Below are 24,156 nucleotides of genomic sequence, written 5' to 3'. Positions count from 1 at the left end.
ATAAAGATCTAATCACACTTTAATAAACAGAAAAAGGATCCCCAGAGGTAGATTACACAATGCTTTATTAACTTAAAAATTTTTAAATGCTAGCGAGAAAGGAACAACAGCTGTGTAGAGACATTAGATAGTAGGAAAAACTACTGAATTAGATCAGCTTGTATACTTTAAGAATGTATTGATCTTAGAAGGGAAACCAGAATATGTGTTACACAGGAGAAGAAAAGCTATGGCTACTATCAAAACTGATCAAGATTAGATTTGAAAAGAAGAGACATATTGATTAGGAGAGGCCATATTTCATCAAACAGCATGGCCATTCAATCTAAACTAACTTAGAATACTAACAAACACCTTTCATTTGATCAGATAGAACCTGCCGAAAAGGGAAATTCCCCAAAGTTAACATTGGGGCAGGGTTTTGCTTTTGTCTTTCCAGGAGAATTAAAGCAAGGCCTCTGAAGACCACCGGACAAATGAGACATCAGAAGAAGAAGGATGAATTATTCAGAGGAAACATGCAAGGAAAAAGGACAAATTGGCCAAATGGCATAGCACCTTTCCCACAGGATAAAATTTCATGCATCCTCACAAATGGTTGTTTCTGCTGTTCTCTGCAGACATATGACAAATGATTTTTTTGTAGTTCAAATTCAATTAAAAATTAAAGCTGGCTTTGGAATTGGAGCATAAGACTTGCCTTCTATAAACCTGGGCATGCTTGTTAAAGGAAAATCCAAACTCTCTGTCTCATGTCAGAATATCCACCTGATATGGGACAGAAGAGAACCACATTAAGGGACTATTCTATTCTCACTAATCTCATAATCCTTTGGTTTTATTTTGACTCTTTAAAACTTTTCTTAGGGTATAAATATTACCTCAAAATTTATAAGATACACATACACACACACACACACACACACACACACACACACATTTAAACTTTCCATCATACTATTAATGGTCAAATAGAACACTAATTCTAGAAATAGGCTTCATCTAGCTTCCTGTATGTGATTTTTGGCTTGGGTCTGAATCAGGTAACTAGGGATTAAATTTGTGTATGCTGAATGTACTTAACAAATTTTGGTCCTTTAACCTTTCTGAGTCTCCTTCATATGATAATTAAAATGTTTAAGTCTTCTGTAGTGAACCATGACCATGCCTAACAGTGACCACTGAAGTGTCCAAAAGGATGATGGGGCCTGGCAACAACAATTCCACCTGGGTTGTGATAATGCCACTAAGCTGACAAACACCACCCAAAAATCAGCTTAGGACTATAAACTGCTCAGGACAATTTCAAGGAGGTTAGTTAAGAGGGCTCAGCCTTATGGACTACTCCATCCAGGACTTCAGATAACTCTTGCACTTTCCCATCATAATAAGACTTGATCTTTATCTCAATTTTCTCAGGTCCCACAAAGATGCCATTATCCCCAGACAACAGGAAGTAGTTTTTGAGAGCATGATGTCCAAAATTCCCAAAGGTGAGGTGGATGGGTTTTTAGTTGCCCAATGGGTTATAGATATTTTTCATTGTTTATGGGAGTTGGTTGCAAGTTGTTATTGGTCATGGTTAGAGAGAAAAACCAAGCAAAGGAGATTAGATTTGGGAATTTCCTTCTGAAATGAAAATGGGGGAATATAGGAATAATAGGGGAAAAGGGTAGATTATTGAATCTACTTTTAAACTAAAAAAAGTAACTATTAGTTTCAACTATTTTAAATTGATATGGATATTTCTATATTGATAGAAAATTAAGGTTATTTTTGTTATATTCTGTATATGTCTCTGCTCTTGTTTAAGGTATCATACCAATGCAGCTCATTTAATAATGTAATGCAAATTTATAGTCCTTGAAAATTATTATTACAAACTATTTAGGATAATTAAAAAATACAGGTTAATAGTTAGTCATCTAACAATCAAATTTATATCCATGTTAAGTATGTTTTCAAGGTCAAAAGATTTATTTTAGATAGACAGACAGACAGACAGATAGATAGATAGATAGATAGATAGATAATAGATGATCTTCAAACACTTCAGAGACCTACAGAATATGGCATTTAAGATTTTTAATAACAAAGTTTTTCATGACCACTACACACATCTGCTCCTGGCAGCACCAATTTACTTCAAAGAAGGATGATGTTGGGCATTGAAGAACCTCCATATGGAGTTTGATTTCATTGTGGTAAAGTTAGCTACTGTGCAAGAAACTGCTTTTGCCTTGATTGCTGACAGTATATTGTCCAAATTAGGCAAGCAGGACACAAAAGAAGGCAACTGCCAAACTTTGCTAAAACAAGGTATGACAGTCCTTCAAAATTCCTGCTTCACAGAAAAGTCCATCATATGCCAGGCCTGTAGGTCAAAGATAAATGCTCCAACATTGCAGAGAAATCGTGGGTGACTGCCCAGGCAGTCAGATGACTCTGCTGTTTCTATAGTTTTGGAAGTTGCTTGCTGTTACAGGACTCTTATCTGTGTTATGGCCCAATGTCCAATTGGAGTCAGGCATTGGTTCAAGAGGCAAGGTTCACATTCAGCTGGTTGGAATGGATAATTGAGTTCCCCTGGACTTGAGAAAGAGAGGCCCCTAGGAAGAAGAAGTGGGGCCAGAAGGTTGTGCATTCCCTTTCGAGATGGGAAGCAAATGGTGACAGTATGAGTTATTGTTGTTGTGACTGTCTTGGATTTTTATCTGTATGTTTGTCCCTGAGTTCTATTACATAATAAATGATACAAGAAATGACAATAGTTTGCTCTGTAATTCCTGTTTACTCAGGTAATGTTATACCCTTCTTGGGTCTCTGATGGGGCTGAAGACTAAATAGTTATAGTTACAGTTTTCCTTGTTACCAAATTCAAAAAGGAACTCAAAGAAGTGATGTAAAGCATATAAGTTTGAGAGACATAAAAACTTAAGTTATTTAAGGAAATTTTTTAAGGTCTAAAAAGATAGTTTTAGGTTGGTAATACAATATAGGATAGAAAGTGAGTTAGGTATAAAACTTTGGACTCACCAAGATAGGCTAGATAGTGGAGTATTTTCTCTGAACGTGCCAAATGCAATTGGACTGAACACTATGAATGTAATTCTTACCTGACAATCATTCTTATTGTATATCATTTTACTGTGATTGAGTTAAACCTTTCCTGTTTATTTAGACAAATGGGGGAAGTGTGGGATATTTTGGTACTGTCTTGTCACAATAGAGATTAGAGGCAAAGTGCTTCAGCATCAGCTATGACCAGTGCCCTGCATGGTGAGATGTTAAGGACATGGAGTGGTATGGGTGTGCACTCTGATCTCTGCAGCTGGCATGCAAAGATGATAATAAGAATCCATTGGTATTATTTCACATCTGACGCGTCATCTAGAAATATTTTAGGTACAGCCTATGTGTTTCAATCTGCTATCTTCAAGTGAAAACATCTACATCAGTACCTCCCGTGCACCCTGAGGCATGTGTTTTTTCTGTATTTCTCAGTAAGAGCAATGCTTTTTGTCCATAGAGAGCTATATCATCCTTGAAAGCCTCAGCAATTGCTCCACCAAGTCTTTGCTGCTCGCATTATTCAGGGGAAGGAAGATGGGTGAGTCAGAGAATACCAGGATGATCTACAAATCCAGTTTCTCATCTATAAAGTGTATTAAAGATAACCACTGTGTGAATCAAGGCAAATGATGTATACAAAATACTGAAAACTGCATCATGCCCAAAGAATGTTCCTTAAACAAAAATGTGGCTGTAGCATGTCAGACTGGGAAGAACAGGGAATCAATAAAGATGAGCACACAGGCAGGTCTTAGGGGAGGTTGCTAGTGATGGTAGGATGGTTGGCAGGTGACAGAAGTCGGCAATTGCATTCACATCTCTGACTTTTGAGCAAGAGAGAAGGTATCTATAGTTTAGGGCGAGTTCTCTTTGCTTTGTTTGAGTACTTCAGGCAACTAGAAGTTGTTAATCGCATTTCACATTCTCATGGCCTGACAGGAAGCAACTTGCAGGAGGAAAGTTCATTTTGATGTATAATTGGGGGGATACAACACCATTGTGGAAGAGAAGGCATGGCTGTAGGTGGTTGCTAGCTCACATCTCAGTAGGTCAGACAGGGATTCAGACTTCTTCCTTCTCAGCTCTTTACTTCGGCCCAGGACCCCAGACATGGGGTGGTGCTACCCACATTCAGAATGGATCCTCCCTCTCAGTCAGTCCTCTCTGGTAGTGCCCTCACAGACCGGCTCAGAAATATGTCTCCTAGGTGACTCCAAAATCCACTCAGGTGGACATAGACAGCAAGTTTAGGGGACACCCAGGGTGGATGTCCTAAGACTTGGTCATTTAGGTCTGAGGAGAGAGATCTCTGAGTAGGCAGATGAGGGCTCATCATGATGCAGATTTGCCTGAAGCCAGAGAGAAGAGAATGGATGGTGGCTATCTGATAGTTCACAGGGAAAGAGGCAGCAAGGGTTGAGAAGAGACACCTGGGAAAGGGAGGGTGGAAGTCAGGGTTTGTCAGGTACCTAAACCAGGAGAGACATAGGTAATGACTAGAGGCAAGAAGAAGAGAAAGTTTTTAGGACTGGGTAGGGTTGATTGTACTGATGAAAAGGCTGAAAGAGGGTGGTGGATGGATGCTGTAGGAAATCCTACAGCCAGTAGTCTTTCAGTTACCTGCCCACTTGGGCGTGGCCCCTTATACTATAAATGCTGATGTAAAGTACACAGTCGCCCTTTTCTCTGGTTGCAGGATTTGGTTACTGTTCCCCGTTTGAGCTGAGGACTGTGATCTGTGAGTCTACCTCTAAATAAATAACCCTTTATAATTCTCAATTCTAAGCATCTGTCTTCATCTGGTGCCCACATGGATCCAAACTCCATACTTACTGGGTGGACAGGCTTAAAAGGCCTAAGTGGTCCACAGCCCAGAAAGTCTCCCACCCCACCCACTTGAATTGCTTTCACCTACTAAGCATTTTTTGTAAAACATTGCCACAGCGAAGCTAAGTGCATGTGATGACTTAGAAATTTCCTAAGCTTGCACACATACACACCTACTGCTGCACAATGATTTGCACAGCTTCCGGTTTGTGCACTCTGCTCCTGAGTTCTGGGCTCTTTGCTCTCTTTACAGAATTGATTTAATTGCTTTTAATCTGACAAGAAAAGCATATTTCTCAGTATTTAACCAGCACCAAGGTGAAAAAAACAAAGTAGCTCAGGATTGTTCCTGGCACCACTGGTTGCGCTGCCGCTGGTTGCAACTATGCAATCACAACACCTCCTGGACAATAAAGATGATTACACCTTACACAATTTACCGTACCTCATAGAAAGGTAAATATTTTATTAATTAATAAATCAATAAACTTGAAATTTATATAATGGCAGACAACATTACCATTGAGAATTTTAGTAATTTTGTTAATACTATGGATTGTATTCTGCAAGGATTATATGGTTATTGTGATACATCCATTTATTGGATATTGGAACTGAGTTTTTTTCTTCATATTATATCCTTAAGAAAATGGTTTGATAACAGAGCCAAGAATGAGGCACTTTTAGAAATGATGCAGTCTTTACAGACTAATAATGAACAGCTAGCTGACAGGATTAATACCATCAAAAATCAAAAGTTACCTGAAAAATTAATACTACTGAAAAGGGTAACATTAATTTGACAGACAAAAATTGAATCCATGTTAAACAGTACTGAGAAATTATCTGAAAGAATTCATACTGTTGAATTTGACAATCAAGACTTGTTAAATGTGATCAAACCAGACTCTTTGAATGTGGCTGACGGTGGAGGCTGACTGAGAAGCCAAGGACAATGGCCATGGGCTTTGATTCTACGGCATGGACGGGCTTTGTGTGAGCCTTGTCAGTTTGGATGCTCACCTTCCTGGACCTGGGGGGAGTTGGGAGGACCTTGGACTTCCCATAGTGTAGGGAACCCTGACTGCTCTTTGGTCTGGAGAGGGAGGGAGTGGGGGTGTGGGTGGAGGGGAGGGGATGGAAATTTTTAATAAAAATAAAATAAAAAACCTAACATTTATCATACTGAAAAAAAATTGCTAAAAAGTTATGATAGGTTAGCAGATAGAGTATCTCTCCAGGCAGGCAAACTGCATGTTATCCAAATAATGTCCAAGGATGAGATTTTATCTTTAAAGGAAAAACTCTAGACCTTGGAATCATATGTACAGAATAAGAACCAGAGACTAGGTGCCTTGATTAAATCACAAGAAATATATACAGGCCAGGAGATTCAGGCTTTACAAAAGACAGTAGTAAAAAGATTTGAAGTGACTGAGGAAATTATTGGAGCTGATGAGCAGGGAAAGAAGATACAAGGACAGGATTTGACATTGCCAGTACCTGTTAGAGATGACTTACCCAAGGTTTTAGCTTCCTACCCTGAAATCTACTCTGACAAAACATTAAGTTCTAAATGTCTAAAAGGATCCAAAGAAGGTAGATGGATACTTATAGGAATCAATGATCTAAAAGAAATTAAGCCATTAGTAGTAACTTATGGCTCGCATTCCACATTTGTTAGGGAGATGACAAAGACATGGGCTTTTGGCACTAAAGCCACACCACATGACTGGCTTCAGTTAGTTTGAGCAGTCCTGAACGACAGGCCTCAATTGATGTGGAAATGTTATTTCAGGGAAGAAGCAAAAATTTTAGAACAGGGAAAGTCAAAAGGACTGGAGACTTTCCAAGATCAAACTCTTGGTAAAGGCACTGATTCTGACCCACAGGCTCAAGTTCTTTACAATGAACAAATCTTGTCCCTATGCCACAAAACAGCCTTAAATGCTTGGGACAGGATTCAAGAACCAGAAAAATGAATTGAATCATATACCATGGTTAAACAGGGCCAGAGAGAACCTTTTAGTGACTTCTTACAAAGATTAACTAAGGCTTTACAAATAGGAGTAACAGACCCAGATGCTAGATGAGTACTTATTGAATCTCTAGCTTTAGAAAATGCCAACTAAGAATGCGAAATGATACTTGGGCCTTTAAAGGTTACATCAACACCAGTAGATGAATGGATCCTGCATACAATGAACATTGAGACATTTGACTAGAATACTGAATCTTGGGTAGGAGAAGCAATTTCCAAAGGAATGAGGAAACATCAAGATGTCAAATATTTTAATTGTGGTAGGTAGAACATCTGAAAGGGATTGTAGACAAGGAATTCCTAGAAATATTGTCTTCTCTGGGAATGGCAAAAATGAATGGTATCAAACTTCTGAATTATGTAGAAGGTGTGGCAAAGGCCGACACTGGACCAATGAATGTAGCTCAACAAAAGACAGACAAGGCAACATGATACCATCAGGAAATTCCTTGGGCGGGGGTACTCTCGCAGACCCCCAAGTCAAAAGTGGTCAGTTACTCCTAATAACTGTGGAGGACATGTTTCACCAGAAAAATTAAAATTTTCAGAGTCTTCTAAAAAAAAAAAACATACTTTTCTGGATGATGGAATAAACATGGAGGATGAATCAAAAATTCCAATAAGAAATAGGAAACGTATATTCTGGCAGACTTTTACAACTGATCAAAGACCAAAGCTAAGAGTGCATACAAATGACATTGTAGTTGTGGGTTTCATAGACATGGATGCAAACATGAATATTATTATTTTAGAATCTTGGCATCGAAAGTGGCCTCTTTAAGAGGCAGATGTTCAATTCCTAGGAATTGGAACCCTATCTCAAGTGAAACAAAGCACAAGATGGGTTGAATGCATGGGGCAGGAGAGAAAGGGAAGCTGAGGCCATATGTGACTAATATTGTGGTGAATTTATGAGGTCATGACCTGCTGCAGCAATTGAATACCAAGATTAACATTCCTGCAGTCACAGACACTCATAATTCTGGGAAAGATATTATAAGGTACTATACACAAAGGTCACCAGCCATTCAGGCTATAGAAGAGCACAAAGCAACTAGCAAACTTTTAGAGGTACCAATGGCCCTACCTTTAAGATGGTTAACTGAAAAACCAATATGGGTAAAACAGTGGCTGTTAACAGAAGACAAACTGCAGGCTTTAGAACAGCTGATACAGGAGCAACTAGATGCTAATTATATTGAAAAATCAACCAGCCCTTGGAATTCTCCCATATTTGTTGTTAAAAAGAAATCTGGTAAATGGAGAATGGTGATAGATCTAAAAGCTGTCAGTAAGGTAATTCAACTTATGGGCCCTCTACAATCTTGAAATCCTCTACCTTCTCTATTACCAAAAGGATAGCCTCTTATAGTTATTGATTTGAAAGATTGTTTCTTCACTATACCTTTACAAGAAAAGGACAGAGAAAAATTTGCCTTCACAGTGCCTACTTAAAATAATTCTCAACCTACTAGGAGATACCAGTGGATCATCCTTCCACAGGGAATGCTCAATAGTCCCACTGTATGCCAATACTTTGTTAGTCAGCCATTGGAAATATACGTAAAAAATTTCCTAAATCTATAATTTACCATTACATGAATGACATCTTGCTGTCTAATTCAAGCATAGATACTTTAGAAAGACTGTTTGAAGAAATAAAGAATGTTTTACTAAAATGGGGATTATAAATTGCTCCTGAAAAAATACAGAGAGAAGATTCTGTCAATTACCTAGGTTATAAAATAGGTTTACAGAAAATTAGGACACAAAAAGCACAAATTAGGAGAGACCGATTGTCAACTCTTAATGACTTTCAAGAATTGTTCGGAGACATTTCCAGTGTACAACTAGCTGTTGGGAAAACACCTGATCTAATAGTTCATTTAAACAAAACCTTAGATGTTGACCAGGACTTAAATAGTCCCAGAGAATTAACAGCTGAAGCGGAAAAGGAATTTATTGTCAAAAAAAATTACAGGGACTGGAGATATGGCTCAGAGGTTAAGAGCACTGACTGCTCTTCCGGAGGCCATGAGTTCAATTCCCAGCAACCACATGGTGGCTCACAACCATCTGTAATGAGATCTGGTGCCCTTTTCTGGCCTACAGGTGTGGAGGCTGAACACTGTGTACTTAATAAATAAATAAATCTTTAAAAAAAGAAAAATTACAGGAGGCACGTGTGGATAGGGTGAATCCAAATCTTAATTGTGTTCTAGTAATATTGTCTTCCAAAATTTCCCCTGCAGGAATTTTAATGCAAAGGGAAAATATTATTTTAGAATGGATCTTTTTTTACGACATAAACCAAGTAAAAAATTGAAAGCTTATGTGGAAAATGTCTCTGAATTAATTATAAAAGAAAAATTGAGACTTCATCAACTAGCAGAGATTACTGTGCCTTTTACTACTGATGAAATTAAAAATTATGAGAAGACAGTGAACCTTGGCAAAGTGATTGTGCTAATATTTTAGGAGAGATTAATAGCAATTATCCCAAAAGTGATAAAATTAACCTTATAAGGAGAACTACTTGGATCCTTTCCCACATTGTACAAGACAAACCAATAACTGAAGCCCATATATTCTATACTGATGCAAATAAATCAGGAAAATCAGGTTACAAATCAAAAGATTTAAGTAAGGTGGAACAAAGCCCTTCTAATTCTGCCCAAAAGACAGAATTATATGCTATTCTTATGATACTAAGGGATTTTTAAAGAACCTTTTAATATAGTTACTGATTCATAATATGCAGAAAGAGTTGTCTTGCATATTCAAACCACTGGATTTATACCAGATGATACAGAATTGACTTCATTATTCATACAGGTTCAAGATATAATCAGGAATAGGCTTTGTCCCATATACATAACACACATCCAATCCCTTATGGGTCTGCCAGGTCCTCAAGCACAAGGTAATGCAGAAATTGATTGATTATTGATTGGAAGTGTATTGAAGGCCTCAGAATTTCATAAAAAAACATCATGTCAACATGAAAGGTTTAAAGAAAGAGTTTTCTATTAAAGGCAACAAGCTAAGGAGATTATAAAGATATGTCCTACTTGCTCTTTCTATAACCAAACACTGCTACCTGCAGAGAGTAACCCAAAGGGTACTCAAGGGAATAAAATTTGGCAGATGGGTATGTTCCACTTGCAGATTTTGGAAAATTAAAATATGTACACCACACCATTGACATGTATCCAGGTTTTCAATAGGCAACTGCTTTGAGCTCAGAAAAGGCTGATTCAATAATCACACATTTATTAGAAGTTAGGGCCATCATGGATATACCTGCACAAATAAAGACAGATAATGGTACAGCATATGCCTCTAAGAAAATGAAACCATTTTTGATTATTATAATATAAAGTATATTACAGGTATATCAAACAACCCTACAGGTCAGGCAATAATAGAAAGAGCAAATTGAACTATAAATAATATGTTAAACAAACAGAAAAAGGTGGAAAATACCCCCAGAGATAGATTACATAATGCTTTATTAACCTTGAATTTTCTTAATGCTAATGAGAAAGGGACAACAGCAGCAGAGAGACATTGAATAATAGAAAAGTCTTCTGAATTAAATCAGCTGGTGCAGTTCAAGGATGTGTTGGCATCACAATGGAAGCCAGGAAATGTGCTATGTTTGGGAAGGGGTTTTTCTCTTGTTTCAATAGGAGAAGAAAAGTTATGGATACCATAAAATTAATAAAGATTCTGTTTGAAAAAGAGAAATTTCTTGAGAAAGAGAAATGACAGCTCATCCACAGAGGTGACATCCATATAGGTGTAAGAAAAACCTCATAAGGGTTAGGGAAGGATTCTGTTCTTGTCTTTGCAGAAAAATACTCATCTTCCAAAAGTCAAGAGACCCTGGACATCTAGATGCCTAAAGAGAAAAATATAATTATCCAGATAGGATCACTAAGCAAAGAAAATTATTACTTATGAAGACAGGTCATCTGAGGGTAAGAATCTCTGAATATTAATTAGAATAGTAGTCATGACTCACTTAAAATTCAAAGCTGGCTTTGGAGTTGGACAATGGCTCTGTCCTTCTCTAAATCCACACATGTTGTTTAAAGAAAAATTCAGAGTTTCTGTCTCATGTCAGGAGACATCTGGTATAGGACAGAAAGAAGAAAGAATTTAGAAAAAAATTGACTTTTCTTTGTACCTATTTTTGTCTCTGTCATACCTTTCATTGAATATATGTCTGTATAAATGGTGTTTAAGTTTTCCACAATCAACAATGAATTTTCCTGCAGTAATCTTTGAAGTTTCCAGGAGGAAGATAGGGTCCCACACAAACAACTCCACCTGGTTGACATGACATCATGATGCTGATAGCGCTACTATAAGACTTGTTTTGGGTACCAGCTGCTCAAGATGGCTCCAACTTGGTTAGCTGAAATGGTGCACTTTTTTTTTTTACAATGTTCTGGCCAGAACTCCAATTAGGAACCTCAGAAAAACCCTACTGAATACTAAGAGACTATTTGCAATTATACCAGACAGTAATCTTGGAACTTAAGCATCATTTTACTTTCACAGTATCCCATAGAAAGAACATCGCTCCCATGACAGCTGGAAGTAATTCTAGAAGGCAATGTTCCCTCTCCCAACAAAGTTTGTCCTCAGGGTTAGAGACATCATTTGGGGTTTGATTATAATTGATATGGGGCTGGGATTTGGGGGAAAATTTTGTAGGCTCGGGGATCTCTTTTAAAAGAGGGGGGAATTGGATGGGAAAATAGATTAGTGTGAGCTTACTCACACTAATAATAATAGTAAATGATAGAGTAAATACTTGTGAGCTATTATTTATAGGCAATTTACATTGGTATAGATTCTAGTATATTGATACAAACTTAAATTATATTGAATATGTTTCTATTTTTGTCCACAATATCTGTATACCTAGGCAAAGTTATTTTATCATATTGTATGCATATATGCTTCTATCTCTGCTTAAAACATTTTTGTATATTGATACAATTTTAGGATATAGTTATCATATTGCAATGTACATTTCTACCTCTCATCAAGATACTTATACATTGTTTACATTTTGATGTCATTGTCCTCATTTCTTGCACAGTTGTTTATTGTATAATCTTTTAATATGAAGTCTTAGTCTTTAAGTTATATAGGGATTAAGGATTATAGATCAGCAGTCATCTGCTTGTCATACTTACAGTTAGACTAATCAGGTTCTGTAGATACATAGAGACTGTATTCTGCATAGATAGATAATCTTCAACCTCTTCAAAGAACTGTAGAATATGGCATTTAAATAACTTAGGGTTCTGTTGAAGTGAGACACAATTGCTCCTGGCAGTGCCTATCTATTCCCGAGAGAATGTTGGGCACCAAAGACACTCCACTTGGAGCTTGTTTTCTTCTTTGCAAAATTGGCCTTTAGGTAAGGAACTGCCCATGCCTCAACCACTGACAAGGTACATGGTATCCGGAAATGGATAAGCAGGACACAAGGAAAAAGACTGCCAAATCTTGCCAAGACAGGGTAAGACAATTTTGAAAAATTTCTGGCTCTGAAAAATGGTCTGTCAGTTATGCTAGGTCTTATCCAAGTTGATTGCTTCAACATTGCAAATGAGGAAAAAAGACTGCCAAATCTTGCCAAGACAGGTAAGACAATTTTGAAAAATTTTCTGGCTCTGAAAAATGGTCCTGTCAGTTATGCTAGGTCTTATCCAAAGTTGATTGCTTCAACATTGCAAACGAGACTCTGAGTGATTGCCCAGGTAGCCAGTTAAGTTGTCTCTGTCATTTGTTGCACAAATTACACTTCCTGCTTATTCAAGTAATATAATTTCCCTTCTTGAGTCTTCAATGGGGTTGAATACTAGATGTGGTTGCTTTCCTCTCATGACTTGGCCAAGTTATTTATAATATAAAACTTAAACTCATTAGGATTGGATAATTATTGAAACATTTATCATGTTTTTTTTTTTGCTTGATATTGTTTATGCTGTTTGTAATTCTAATTTTTATACCTGATATTTGTTCTTATTATATATATTTTTGTATTAGGCTTAGAACTCTCTTATTAAAACAAAAGGGGCATGGCCTCTTATACTATAAATGCCATTGTAAAGTGCTCAGTCACCCTCTTCTCTGGCTGCAGGATTCAGTTGCTGTTCCCTGTTCGAGCAGAGGACTGTGATTTGTGAGTCTACCCCTGAATAAATAACTCTTTATTACACTCAGTTCTGAGCTAGTGTGGGATTTCTTTTTAGTGTCCATCTTCAGGTTGAAGCAGGATTTCTCTTGAAGGGAAGAGACAGAGCAGAGACTCTGGTTGAGGCCCCGGGAGAGGCATATGTTTGGCAGACAGCTGCAGCAGACTTTGGGAAACTGGCAGGCATTTTGCCTGATGGTTTCCTCCCACCCTTCCCCTAGGTTCAATAGCTCTCATAATGGAATTGGGAGCCTGTGAATCTAGTTCCCCCTTTACACAGTGGAGTTTTCCAGAGGTTCCATGTGTGACATCTTTTATAAGCAGCTAATAAAAAAAAAAGACATAACTGACTTAAACATGGGTATAGCGGCACTCTCGTGTAAGCCAAGTACTGGGGAGACTGAGGAAGAAGGAGAAAAGGCAGCCTGGGCTAGAGAGTGAGACTCAAAACAAAAACAATCACAGCACTCAAGAGGCAAAGGCAGGAGGATCTCATGAATTTGAGGTGAGCCTGGTCTATATAATAAGTTTCAAGCAAGCTAGGGTTACGTCGTGAGACCCTATCTCAAATAAAATTAAAAACAACTTCTTCATTCTTTAACTTTTAAAGATTTATTTTATGTGTGCTTTATTATGTAAAGGTTTACCTGTGTCTGAGCCATGTACATGCCTGGTGTCTTCAGAGTCGCAGGAGGCATAGGATCCCCTGAGAGTGAAGTTACATATCCCTGTGAGCTGCCATACTGGAGGTAGGAATCAGATCTGGGCCCTCTGCAAGAGCAGCCACTGCTCTGACCAGTGAGCCATCTCTGTAGCCCATTTTCCTTGACTAACTTAGCTAATCCTTCTGTTTGCCTCAAAGCCTTGTGACTCCAAGGCCTAAGGTTTGAATTCCAGTATGTTTATTCCTTATTTTCCCTTTACACACTGGGCATGAGAAGGCATCGGCGACACCAGGTGGAGACATGGGAAGCTGACTTGGTGCCCTGGTGATGCTCAGTCATAAGACACTGGAACAACACAAAACAAGCCACCTGTGTTTCTCAGGGAGTCAGGCTCTGTGCATGGCCGGGGAGCACACACCCTCAGAAGATCTCTGGGGTATTTCTTTTCTCTTTTCTGGACGTTCTTATCACCTTTTATTAATACTTAGATCTCAATACTTCCGTCTCCTGTAATGCTACTTGCTTCAAGAGGGATCCTGACTGATACCTGCTACAGAATTAAAAAGAAAATTGCATTTATTGTGTGTGCATGCATGTGTGAGCATGTGAGCATGTGTCTGAGGCGTGTAGAGGTAGAGGGCAGCTTACGGGTGCTGGTTCTCCCCCTCTGCTGAGAGGGCTCCAAGGATGGAATTAAAGCCATTGGGTGGGCAGCAAGCACCCTTTACCCACAGAGTCGTCTCACTAGCTGGCAGAATCTTCATTTCTTCAATATGGGATCATTTTTCCAAGTTACTTCATTTTTTTAAAATTTGAGACAGAATCTCATACAGCCCAGGTTAGCTTTGAACTTGCTATGTAGCCAACGTTCTCCGTGAACTCCGAGCTTCCAGGCTTCGTCTCCAGAATACTAGTATCATAAACATGTGCCACCATGCCTGGCTTCCAAAATTATGTTCTGAAATTTAAAATTTGTCATGGCAAGGGTGTATAATAATTGCCATTTTAGCGATCTTTGTTTTGTTTTTTAAGACAGGGTCTCAATATATAGCCCTGGCTGGCCTTGAACTCACTCCACAGTTCAGGTCGATCTCAAAGTTGGGCCATCCTCCTACCTCAGCTTCCATGCTGGGATTACAGTGTACACAACCATTCCAGGCATTGTCTTAGCTGTGTCCTTCACTTTCTTTCTCTCTTTTCTCTTTCTCTTTCTCTCTCTCTCTCTCTCTCCTCTCTCTCTCTCCTCCTCTCTCGTCTTTCCTCTCTGTTCATATGTGTGCTGCATATGTGTGCACACCGGTATGGGCCTGATGTCTGTTGTTTTTCCTTCCGAGTCTCTCTTCACCGTTCTTTTTGAGACAGAGCTCAGTCTCAACTACATCTTAAGCTCATGGATTTTTAGGCTGGGCTTGATCAATGAATTCTGGGCTCTGCCTGTCTCCACTCACCCCCCCCCCCGAGGCTGGGGTGACAGGCCTGTACCCCTATGTCTACCTTTGTGTGAGTCCTGGAGATGTAAAACGAGTGCCTTTGTGCAGACAACTATACAGGTTATGCCCTCTCTGGAGTCCTGTGTTCGCCATTTCTAGCTACACAACAAAGCAGGGTCAGTTCCTACCATGCAACAGGTCTTTAAGACGTTTCAGTTTTGTGAGACTGGAACTTGAAGAACTCCTTTGTTTTTCCTTTAGGAGTCTCGGAAGAGCACGTGGCTAGTCCTCAAGAAGATTCCGCAAGCTGAACTGCTTTGGACCCCTCCTCCAATGAAGCCTGCAGTGTGGTCTCTTTGTGCATGGCTGTGGTGTGGCATAATGCCCTCAAGGTTCGTCCACTGTGAAGCAGGTGACAGGACTCTCTTGGTCTTAAAGGGTGAGTAATATTCCATTGCTCTATGATTCATACTGTTTACTAATGCCTGCACTGCACTGGTGGGCACTTGGACAGCTACCACCCCTGGCTGTGGTGCATTGCCGCAGTGAGTACAGGTGTTCCTGAGCTCTTGAATCCCAGCAACCAACACTAAACCGTTCTCGTAGCTGGCCTGTTAGAGCTGACATGGAAGAAGTCAGCCATTTCTGGTTCTCTGAATGTGTGGGGCAGAGTAGAGAAAGCCCTTTCTCAAAGGAACTTGTGTAGAACACTGACCACATGTTAAGGAGACTTGGGGGGTTTCTTGAATTGGAATCGTTATTAAAATAAGCACATTTCTTTTCTCCAAGTTCTCAGGCCTATGTGTAAGCCAATCTGGTCAGGACATCAGAAGCAAGCGCTGAAGAAGTCAGCATGGAGGTTTGCGTTGTTGAAGAAGAGGGAGAATGGGCTCATAATTCAATTATCATAGAAACCACCTCTCTGCCGCTTGGCGACTTCTGAGTCGCGGTTTGAGTTAGAAGTTCACAAAGAACTGTAGTCTGCGGTGCGTGGTACAGAAACTAGTCTCTCACGGGACACAAAAGCCCCCTCCAAGATTCGCACAGCTCCCTTCTCTTAGGTGATGGCTAAGAAAGTCCTGCTGCTGCTGAAAGGGGTCCCCAGGCTGCCCCCTCTCACTTGTAGACCCCCGGGGCTGGAACCTGTATCTGGGCTGACAGGCTGCGACTGTGACTGACATTCCTGGTACAACCAGGCCTTGTGAGAAGGATCAGGACTAGTTCTCAAGCTTTCTGGAGGACTAGAAAAGAATCCCCTTCCAGAGGGAACATCGAAAGGACTGCAGACCTGCAGACCGGAGCCACCAGACTGCACTTCCTGTTAGCAGCCCATCACTCAGTCTGCGAGAAAGGGAAGATAGATGCAAGCCCAGCTTCCCGGTACCCTCTTGTCAGTTAGCATATACAGCTGTTATAATAGCTTGCCTTCGGAGTGTCCACCAGACCGACTCTGTTTCTTTCAGCTCCCATGTTCTGGGAATTAACAATGCCCTTCAGCCATTAAATCCATTCTACCATTTATTTGGCATTTGTTCATTTGATACATATACATATATAAAAGTCTGTACATGGTAAAAAATACAAATAAGCATTTCCTTATAAGTTATGAGTTACACAGCTACCTTTTACACTTTAAAGACCATTGCAGAGAAAAATAGTGAGTGAGATGTAGCCAGCCCTTCATCCTGGTCATTCACAATAACCTCAGTAATAAAATATCCATACAAACCATATGTACATAGTAGAGCACAACTCATAAAAGCTGCCCAGACAGCAAAGCTGTGCGGGGGGAGGGGACGGGGGGGAAAGGATGTCAAATTACAAGTCCACACCCCAGTGCCAGGAGCTCGGCTGGGAGCTCTGCAAAAGGCTCCCCTTGCAATAAAAAAGGAAACAAGGCTGAGTACTGGGTACACAACACGTTTCTACATGGAGAGAAAGCTGAATGTTTCCAAATAGAACAGAAGTAGAGACACACTCTTCTCTACATAGAGAAATCACTCCTCCCTCCCCCAGAGAGCATCAGGACCTGATGCTGGCTGCCAGTGCTTTTTCGCTTAGGCAGGAAGACACAACTGTGCTCTCACTCTCTTTTGGAATTTTTTTGGGGCTCTCTACTCTCAGAGGTGAGAAGACAAGACTACTGGCTGCTACTACCTTCAGGAAGGTGGCCATCCTGAAAGTTAGGGGCCACTTGCTTAGTGTTTGACAAGCCCTGGCTCCCGGTAAATCCGGGTGGTGGGACTGGAGACAGACAGCCTTCTACGCACATAAACCCTGCACACCGTGTCTGAAACAGTTTCGCAATAAATAGACGCAATGCGGCTGTTGGGGAAAAGTTAAGAGTATTTGGAAATGGAAGCACTGAGTAAAGAAATGTGTCTCTGGGACAACAAAAAGGGCTGGGGCACCCCTGAGAAGGCGGTGGGTCGGTGGTAAAAAGAGGTTCAGGCTCCTGTACAGAGGTGGCAACAGTCTGAGAGCCAGGAGCCAGAGGGGCTCCTAGGACACAGTGATTTCTTCGTCCTCCTCACCCTCCTCATCCTCATCGGAATCAGAGAAGTCCGAGGGTTTACCAGGGCTGCTGGAGTGCGCAGGGGAGGCGGGCAGGGGCCCTTCCAGCAGGTGTCGAGGGTCAGGGGGCGCATGGTAGGCCAGGCAGGGACCCCGGATGTCTTCTTCCTCATCCCCAGGGCCCTTCTGGCCTACGTCACTAAGGTCTGGGTGAGGGTTTAATTTCGTGGGCAAGGTCTGCTCTCGGCAGCCCCCGCTAGATAGGAGCTCGCGTTCTTTGGAGTTCCGCCACTTCATGCGTCGATTCTGGAACCAGATTTTCACCTGAGGGAAGAACCAGGAAGCCAGTTAGTGTGTGCTCACGTAGAGTGGGGGAAGCCCTCAGGACCCAGACTTGGGGAGCACGGAGGAGGGAGCTATCTTTCTTGCCTTCAAGGTGATTTTTGCCGAGATACTCCTTACAAACTTCCCTTCGGTTCCATCCATCTACCCACCTACCCATCTAGGCATGTTCCCATTCATCCATTCATCCACTCGCCCCCATCCATTCGTCCACCTATCTATGCACGTATCTAATTCATGTAAACACGTACCCATTCATGAGTTCATCCACCTGTCCCCACCATGCATACATTTATCCATGCACACACCTATCCATCCTCATACATCTATCCACCCATCTGCCTATCCATGGATCCTTGCACCGCCCCCCACATCCATCCTCTCCACTGGCACCTGACTCGCTGAGTGGGTGGAGTTGCTGGCTCTAGGGAGATGGAAGTGGGGAAGCAGGCTGCTCTGGAGAGCTTCAAATAACTTGGTTCCTATGCTTACTCCTTCGCTAGGCCTGGGTTTCCTCAGCAACACGGCCAGCCTAAGCCGCGGAGAACTTGCCATTGATTGACACGGATGGGGGGGAGGGATGAAGGTGGAGTGTGAGGGTGGGGCCGTGGAGGCCGCGTGCACCTGCGAGTCCTTCAAGCCCAGCTTGGCGGCCAGTTTTTTCCGGTCAGGCTTGCTGATGTATTTCTGTTTCTGGAACGTCTTTTCCAGGGCTTTGCGCTGCACATCAGAGAACACAGCTCTGCGCAGCATGCCCCGGCGAGGCTTGCCGCGAGCGGCCAGAGGCCAGGAGAACGTCCCGGGGATCGGCACGACGCTGGAGGACGCTGTTGGGTGGGGGAGGTAACGAGTGAGCTCCGTGTCCCGCTGAGAGGGAGCCTCCGCCTCCTACAGGCTGTTTTTCCCGGCTTTCTCCCTCCCTTTCTCTCGGGTCCCTTCATCTCTTTAAAGCACTCCTTTTTCTCCCCGTAGAGAATAGATCGAGAACCTACAACCTGCCTGAGTGAAAGGCGCTTTCCGCACAAATAACTTTCCCTTTCAACCGTGCAAACCGGGATTAGGAAAAACCACGAAAACAGCAGCCACAATCGCCTGTTGCTCCCCGCACCCCTACCATTCAATGGTCTTAGCCGCACCAACCAGCTTAAATAACAACAGAATAAAGTAAATTACGAAAATAAAAATAAATAATCTTGCAGAGACCACTCAGCACACACCCGCGTTCCCTCTAAGACCCACGGATTCTCCATCACCTTGGTGACGTTTGTACGCTTTAAAGCAAGGTATTTTGCTGGTTTGGCGGACAGGGGAAAATCCGCTTTGACTTAAAAAAAATCCAGTCATTCATCTTTTTTTTAAAATATGATTTTTTTCCCCTGCCTCCCCACAATGTAAAGAAATTGGCCTGAATACAAGGAAAGTGGCGTCTGATTAGCACATTGACCGCTTCACACTGGGAATTGGTGCTATAAAAAGGGGGAGAGTTTCGCTTTAAGGGAAAGAAAAAGAAAAACAAAAAGAAACAGAGACGCTAACGAAGCGTGAATGGTAATTGTGTAGTAATGAACTAACCGCAAAAGGCTATGGACAAGCAGCGAGAGCCATATATTACCGGGACAAAAGAGATTTACACTCAAGCTAACACCAACTGCAGCCCCAGAGCATCGGGGAGAGCAGTGGTGGCAGAGGCTCCTCTACTCCCAATCTTCACGTTAAATGGACACGAAAAGCTATTTATAAAGCTCGGTTGTTTTTGTTAGGCCATTGAGACGCGGGAGAAAGGAGCAAATTCCATTGTGGGCAAAAGCCTTGAATGGTGGCGACGGGGAGTTTCTTCTTCCCCCTTTAAAAAAAAGAAAAATCCGTCGCTAGTTTCTTTTGCTGTTATTGGGAGTTCTGTCCTGGTCATGGCCCAGCCCCCCCACCCAACACCATCTAGGGGCTTCCCGGCTGTCTGCGTTTTAACAGCTGTACAGTGTTCTAGTCGACGTTTGAAAACTCGAAGTTTCAAAACTTCCCAGGATGTAAAGCTTTTGAGGGTGCTTCGCCTGTAATCTAGGACCCAGCGTTGGATTCTGCCAACTGTTTCCTCTTTCTCAAAATGAGCCCGCGAGCAAAACAGGGGGTCGGGAAATCAGGTTGGCAAGAGAAGGTTGGGGTGACAGGAGGATCTAGGCTTCCTACCCCTGGGCGATCCCAGACATCCCACACAAGAGGGCACCCCATGCGGTCTTGTGAGAGAAGGGGGGGGGGAAGCCCTGAATAAGTGTTGAAGAGAAATTAGCCGCGGCTGGTAGGTGTTTCTCGGCGGCGTGAAGGGGCGAGGGCCGGTCTGCGTGTGGCTGCCCGGAGGAGCTGGCCAATTGGTCACGGTTCTGAGACCTTTGTGGCGAATGGTGGCCAAGTGCACCGACTCTGTGGGAAACGGCGGTGTGAAGGGATGCCAACAGCTCCTCGCCGGGAAGGGAACCGCCTCAAATGCGGACCATGACAATTCTTGCTAATTTGTAGAGCAGGGAATTGGTGCGTAGTGTCAAGCAGTCACTGCTTGTGCTAAATGGGGTATCAAATTGGCGCGACGGATTCGTGAATGTTGTACGCCTCGCAACCTCTGAACCAGAGCGTAACCCCGAGGGGTGGACGGAGAAATACGACTTCGGGGCAGGGAGTGACGGGCCCGGACTTGGGTGGGTCGCTCGTCTTGGAGCAAGGACAGCCAGAGACCTACCTGGGAAATAGGAGGATCTAATGAAGGGTTGGAAGGAGCCTTCGAAGTAAGGAAAGGCGAACGTCTTGGGAGGGGGGCTCTGCAGCAAAGCCGGCGACGTTTCTAGTAGGGGAGGGGGAGGAGGAGAGAATTTGGTCATGTGTCTGATCAATACCTGGCGCGTCACACACATGATCTAATTAACACTGCAGCACGTTTCAGGGGCATCTTTTAAAACATATTCACCTAGTCAAGTTGTGTGCCATTGTCTCATTTGGGCGAATCCCTTTAGCACCCCACCCCCGTTAGACTTAGGCCCTTCTCCTTTCAAGAGACTATGGCAAACAGGACTGGCGTGGGGTGGGATGGGGTGAGATGTTGCAGAGCCACCCATAATATAAACCAACGAAACAAACGTGTTTAAAGCGCGTTGTGTTTAAAGAAAAAAAAGGCCCCTAGCCGTTGAGGGCGGGAACGCAGGCGCCAAAGCGCTTGCGCTCTGAGACGCCAGACTAGGGAACTGCGCTCAGTGGTCCCGGGGCTCAAGTTCATTCGGATAAGACAAGGCCTGAGGCTTTTCTTCCTCCTAGGTACTCAGTACCTAAATTTCATAATCCATGACCTGGCTCTTGGGGGTCTGAGTTCTTGCGTGGACCTGTGCCCTAACAAGCGCAGAGGAACTCGCTTGGGAAGAACTGAGTGGAGGGATGCCCGGCCGCTGGATAGGTCCAGGGCTTGGTTGTCACTTACCTCTTCTGGGCGCTGATGAGAGGATAGCATTCACCCCAAACTTCAGAAACGTGGGCTCGCTGGCAGGAGAGAGGGCTGTCTGTGGAGAACTGCCACGCCGGTTCCCGGGGCCCGGAGAACCCAGGTCCGAGGTCCCCGAGTCCGTGAGGACCGTGGGGGCCTCCTGCCTGGGGGGTGACAGGCTGGCAGTGGGTATGCTACGGGGCAGGTAGGTAGGGGGCCGACTGATGCGGATCAAATCTTCCACTAGAAAACTAGAGTGGCCAGAAAACGCAGATTGAAGGGACTGGGGAAGTGTTAAGGTGGGTGTGGGTCGCAGGAGGCTGGGATACCCCGTGGGGGGCGCGAGGAGGCCGGGGAACATCATGGTCAGAGCGGGGCGGGTGCAGTAGCCCCTTTTCCAGTGGCCGGAGGGCAAACACCTGGCTTCCCGCCCCTCCCGCGGTGCCCTCTTCGGCTCAGTGTCCTGGTAACGGTCCTACTTGGGCGTCTGTGAGTCCTCTGTGGCTCTCCCGTCCAGGAGATGGTTTTATAGTGGCCCGCCCGTTCCAGCGCTTTGAAAACTGACAGCTCTGACAATGAAGTTCAACAAAGTTCTCCACTCGGGCTTCATTCGCGGGAGGCTCTGGGCTTTCTGATTGGTGCAGGGACGCAATTTATGATTGGATTAGTCTTCATAAGCATGGCCCGCACAATGGGGCGGCAACAAAGGCCGGCGCGCATCAACCCTGCGCATCGACGGCCTCTTTGCTATACAGTGAGCTCCCAAAGCTCTCGCTGGGGGTTTTTGTTCTGAAGCAACAACCGGGCTAATTAAATGCCTATTTAGAAGTTTCAGATGACATCTTGCCTCATAGAAAAGGAATTATTTAAAGAACGCACTAAATTTATTTGCGGCCCCCTGCTGAGCCTAGAAAATAAATCAATAAATATTCATAGAAGTACATCTCCAGGCTATCGGTAAAATAACTCTCCCTTGTGTGTGAGGGGCATTTCAAGCCCCTAAGCATGGAAACATACTACATCTCTCCGGCTATTTCTCACTCAATGGGAATTGTAGAGCAGATTCGGGGAATGAGTTAGAAATCCCTCTTTCACACTCGGGGAGATGTGGAAACAGAAGCACGAGTGCTATCCGGTTTGGGGAGATTTGAGGGGAGTTGGTACTGGTGTATTTAATTCTGTTTTTGGAGAATAGTTGAATTTTAGAGTCGTTGGGAGCACAAGCAGTAAAACCGTCCACCTTGAACTCCAAATAACCTGGAAGTGGGGAGGGACTAGAAGACAGACAGACAGACAGACAGACAGACAGACAGACAGACACACACACACACACACACACACACACAGAGAAAGAGAGAGAGACAGAGAGAGAGAGAGAGAGAGAGAGAGAGAGAGAGAGAGAGAGAGAGAGAGAGAATGAGAATGTGGGTTTCAGAGAACTTCATTGGGACTCTGCTCAGAGTTCAGGGACGTTCCATGGAGGAGAGCCTCGGAGAACCCCGGACCCCAGCTGGACTGGGGATTCCACCTGGGAAGGGCACACACCCTTGAAAGAGCTCTTCCTTCGGGTAGGTCAATCCTAGCAGAGTCTCCTTTTTCCAACCTTTGGAACACCGAAGCTCACCATCCGGACCCTTTGTTTACGCTGGGGCCCTTGAAAGTCTGGACAGAACTCCAGGTGGTATCGTGAGGCGCTAAACTCCGGATCATTTGAGCAGCTTCTGGATTCCTTGTGGTAGAACTCTTTGAAAATTATGTGGTGGAACCAGCTTCACACCGGGAAAAACTCCTAAGTATAGCCTCTCCAACCAAAACCCTGGAGAGACTCCGTTGGCTTTTCTGGGCCAGGGCTGAGGTGGCTATGAGCCTCCACTGCCTGGCTTCTGGCTCGGCTAGATGACAGATGTGTTAAATGTCCCATTCATTTCTTTAGTGCGATTGAACCCTCCCCAAAGAGAAGTGTGCAGCCTTGCCAGGCCGCCCTGATCCTATTAGCCATGAACTAACTGTCACTTTCAGCTGGTTTTCCTTTTCGCTTTTTAACACAAAGCTTTCTCAAAAGTCTTACTTCTCTCGCTGGTTTGTTCAGGACGTTTTGTGTTGATGATGGCCATGTCGCCGCTTTAACCATTCAGGAAAGGGCGTCTGCAACTGTGTCACGTTAAACCAGAAACGGAGTGCACTAAAACTCTCCCTTGATTCAAATTAAAAAGTTGTTTAGGGCTGGGCTCTGGGTGAATTCACGCTTGAAGACGGTCCAACTACAGCATTTCTGAGCCCAGTTGCTGTTCCCGAATCTGGAGGAATAGCTGTCTAGAAAGATCAGCTCGCACAGTGCCCAGGTTAGACACAGACTCTGAGCTGCGGGGTCCTGGACCAGCAATCAGCGCATCTGTGGAGGGATTGTGGAAATTCCTCTCTTTAAGTTTTTCAGGGAAATAGGCTAAAATTCCTTCTTCCTCTATTTCTTTCCTTCTGCTTCCCTCTCCCGCTTCCCTCCTTTCCCTCTTCCCTCCCACCACCCTTCTCCCTTCTTAAGTCCTGTCCCTTTCCTGTACCCCCCCCACCCCCATCCCTCTCAACGA

At 43.2% G+C, this 24,156-nt stretch overlaps 1 protein-coding gene across 1 annotated transcript; it reads right to left on the bottom strand.

Moving 5' to 3' along the window:
* Window positions 1-17,757: 17,757 nt before the first annotated feature.
* Dbx1 (developing brain homeobox 1) lies at window positions 17,758-21,935 on the bottom strand. Its single transcript, XM_038313362.1, has 4 exons — window positions 21,569-21,935; window positions 20,840-20,941; window positions 18,736-18,938; window positions 17,758-18,093 (listed from the first exon to the last, which is right to left on the bottom strand). The coding sequence occupies exons 1-4, from the start codon at window positions 21,933-21,935 to the stop codon at window positions 17,758-17,760; spliced, it is 1,008 nt and encodes a 335-aa protein (XP_038169290.1).
* Window positions 21,936-24,156: the final 2,221 nt, after the last annotated feature.

The sequence above is a fragment of the Arvicola amphibius genome, chromosome 12, assembly GCF_903992535.2.
Source record: "Arvicola amphibius chromosome 12, mArvAmp1.2, whole genome shotgun sequence".
Taxonomy (NCBI): Eukaryota; Metazoa; Chordata; class Mammalia; order Rodentia; family Cricetidae; genus Arvicola; species Arvicola amphibius.
Note: the sequence above shows the minus strand (reverse complement) of the source record. Positions and strands in the feature narration are given on the sequence as shown.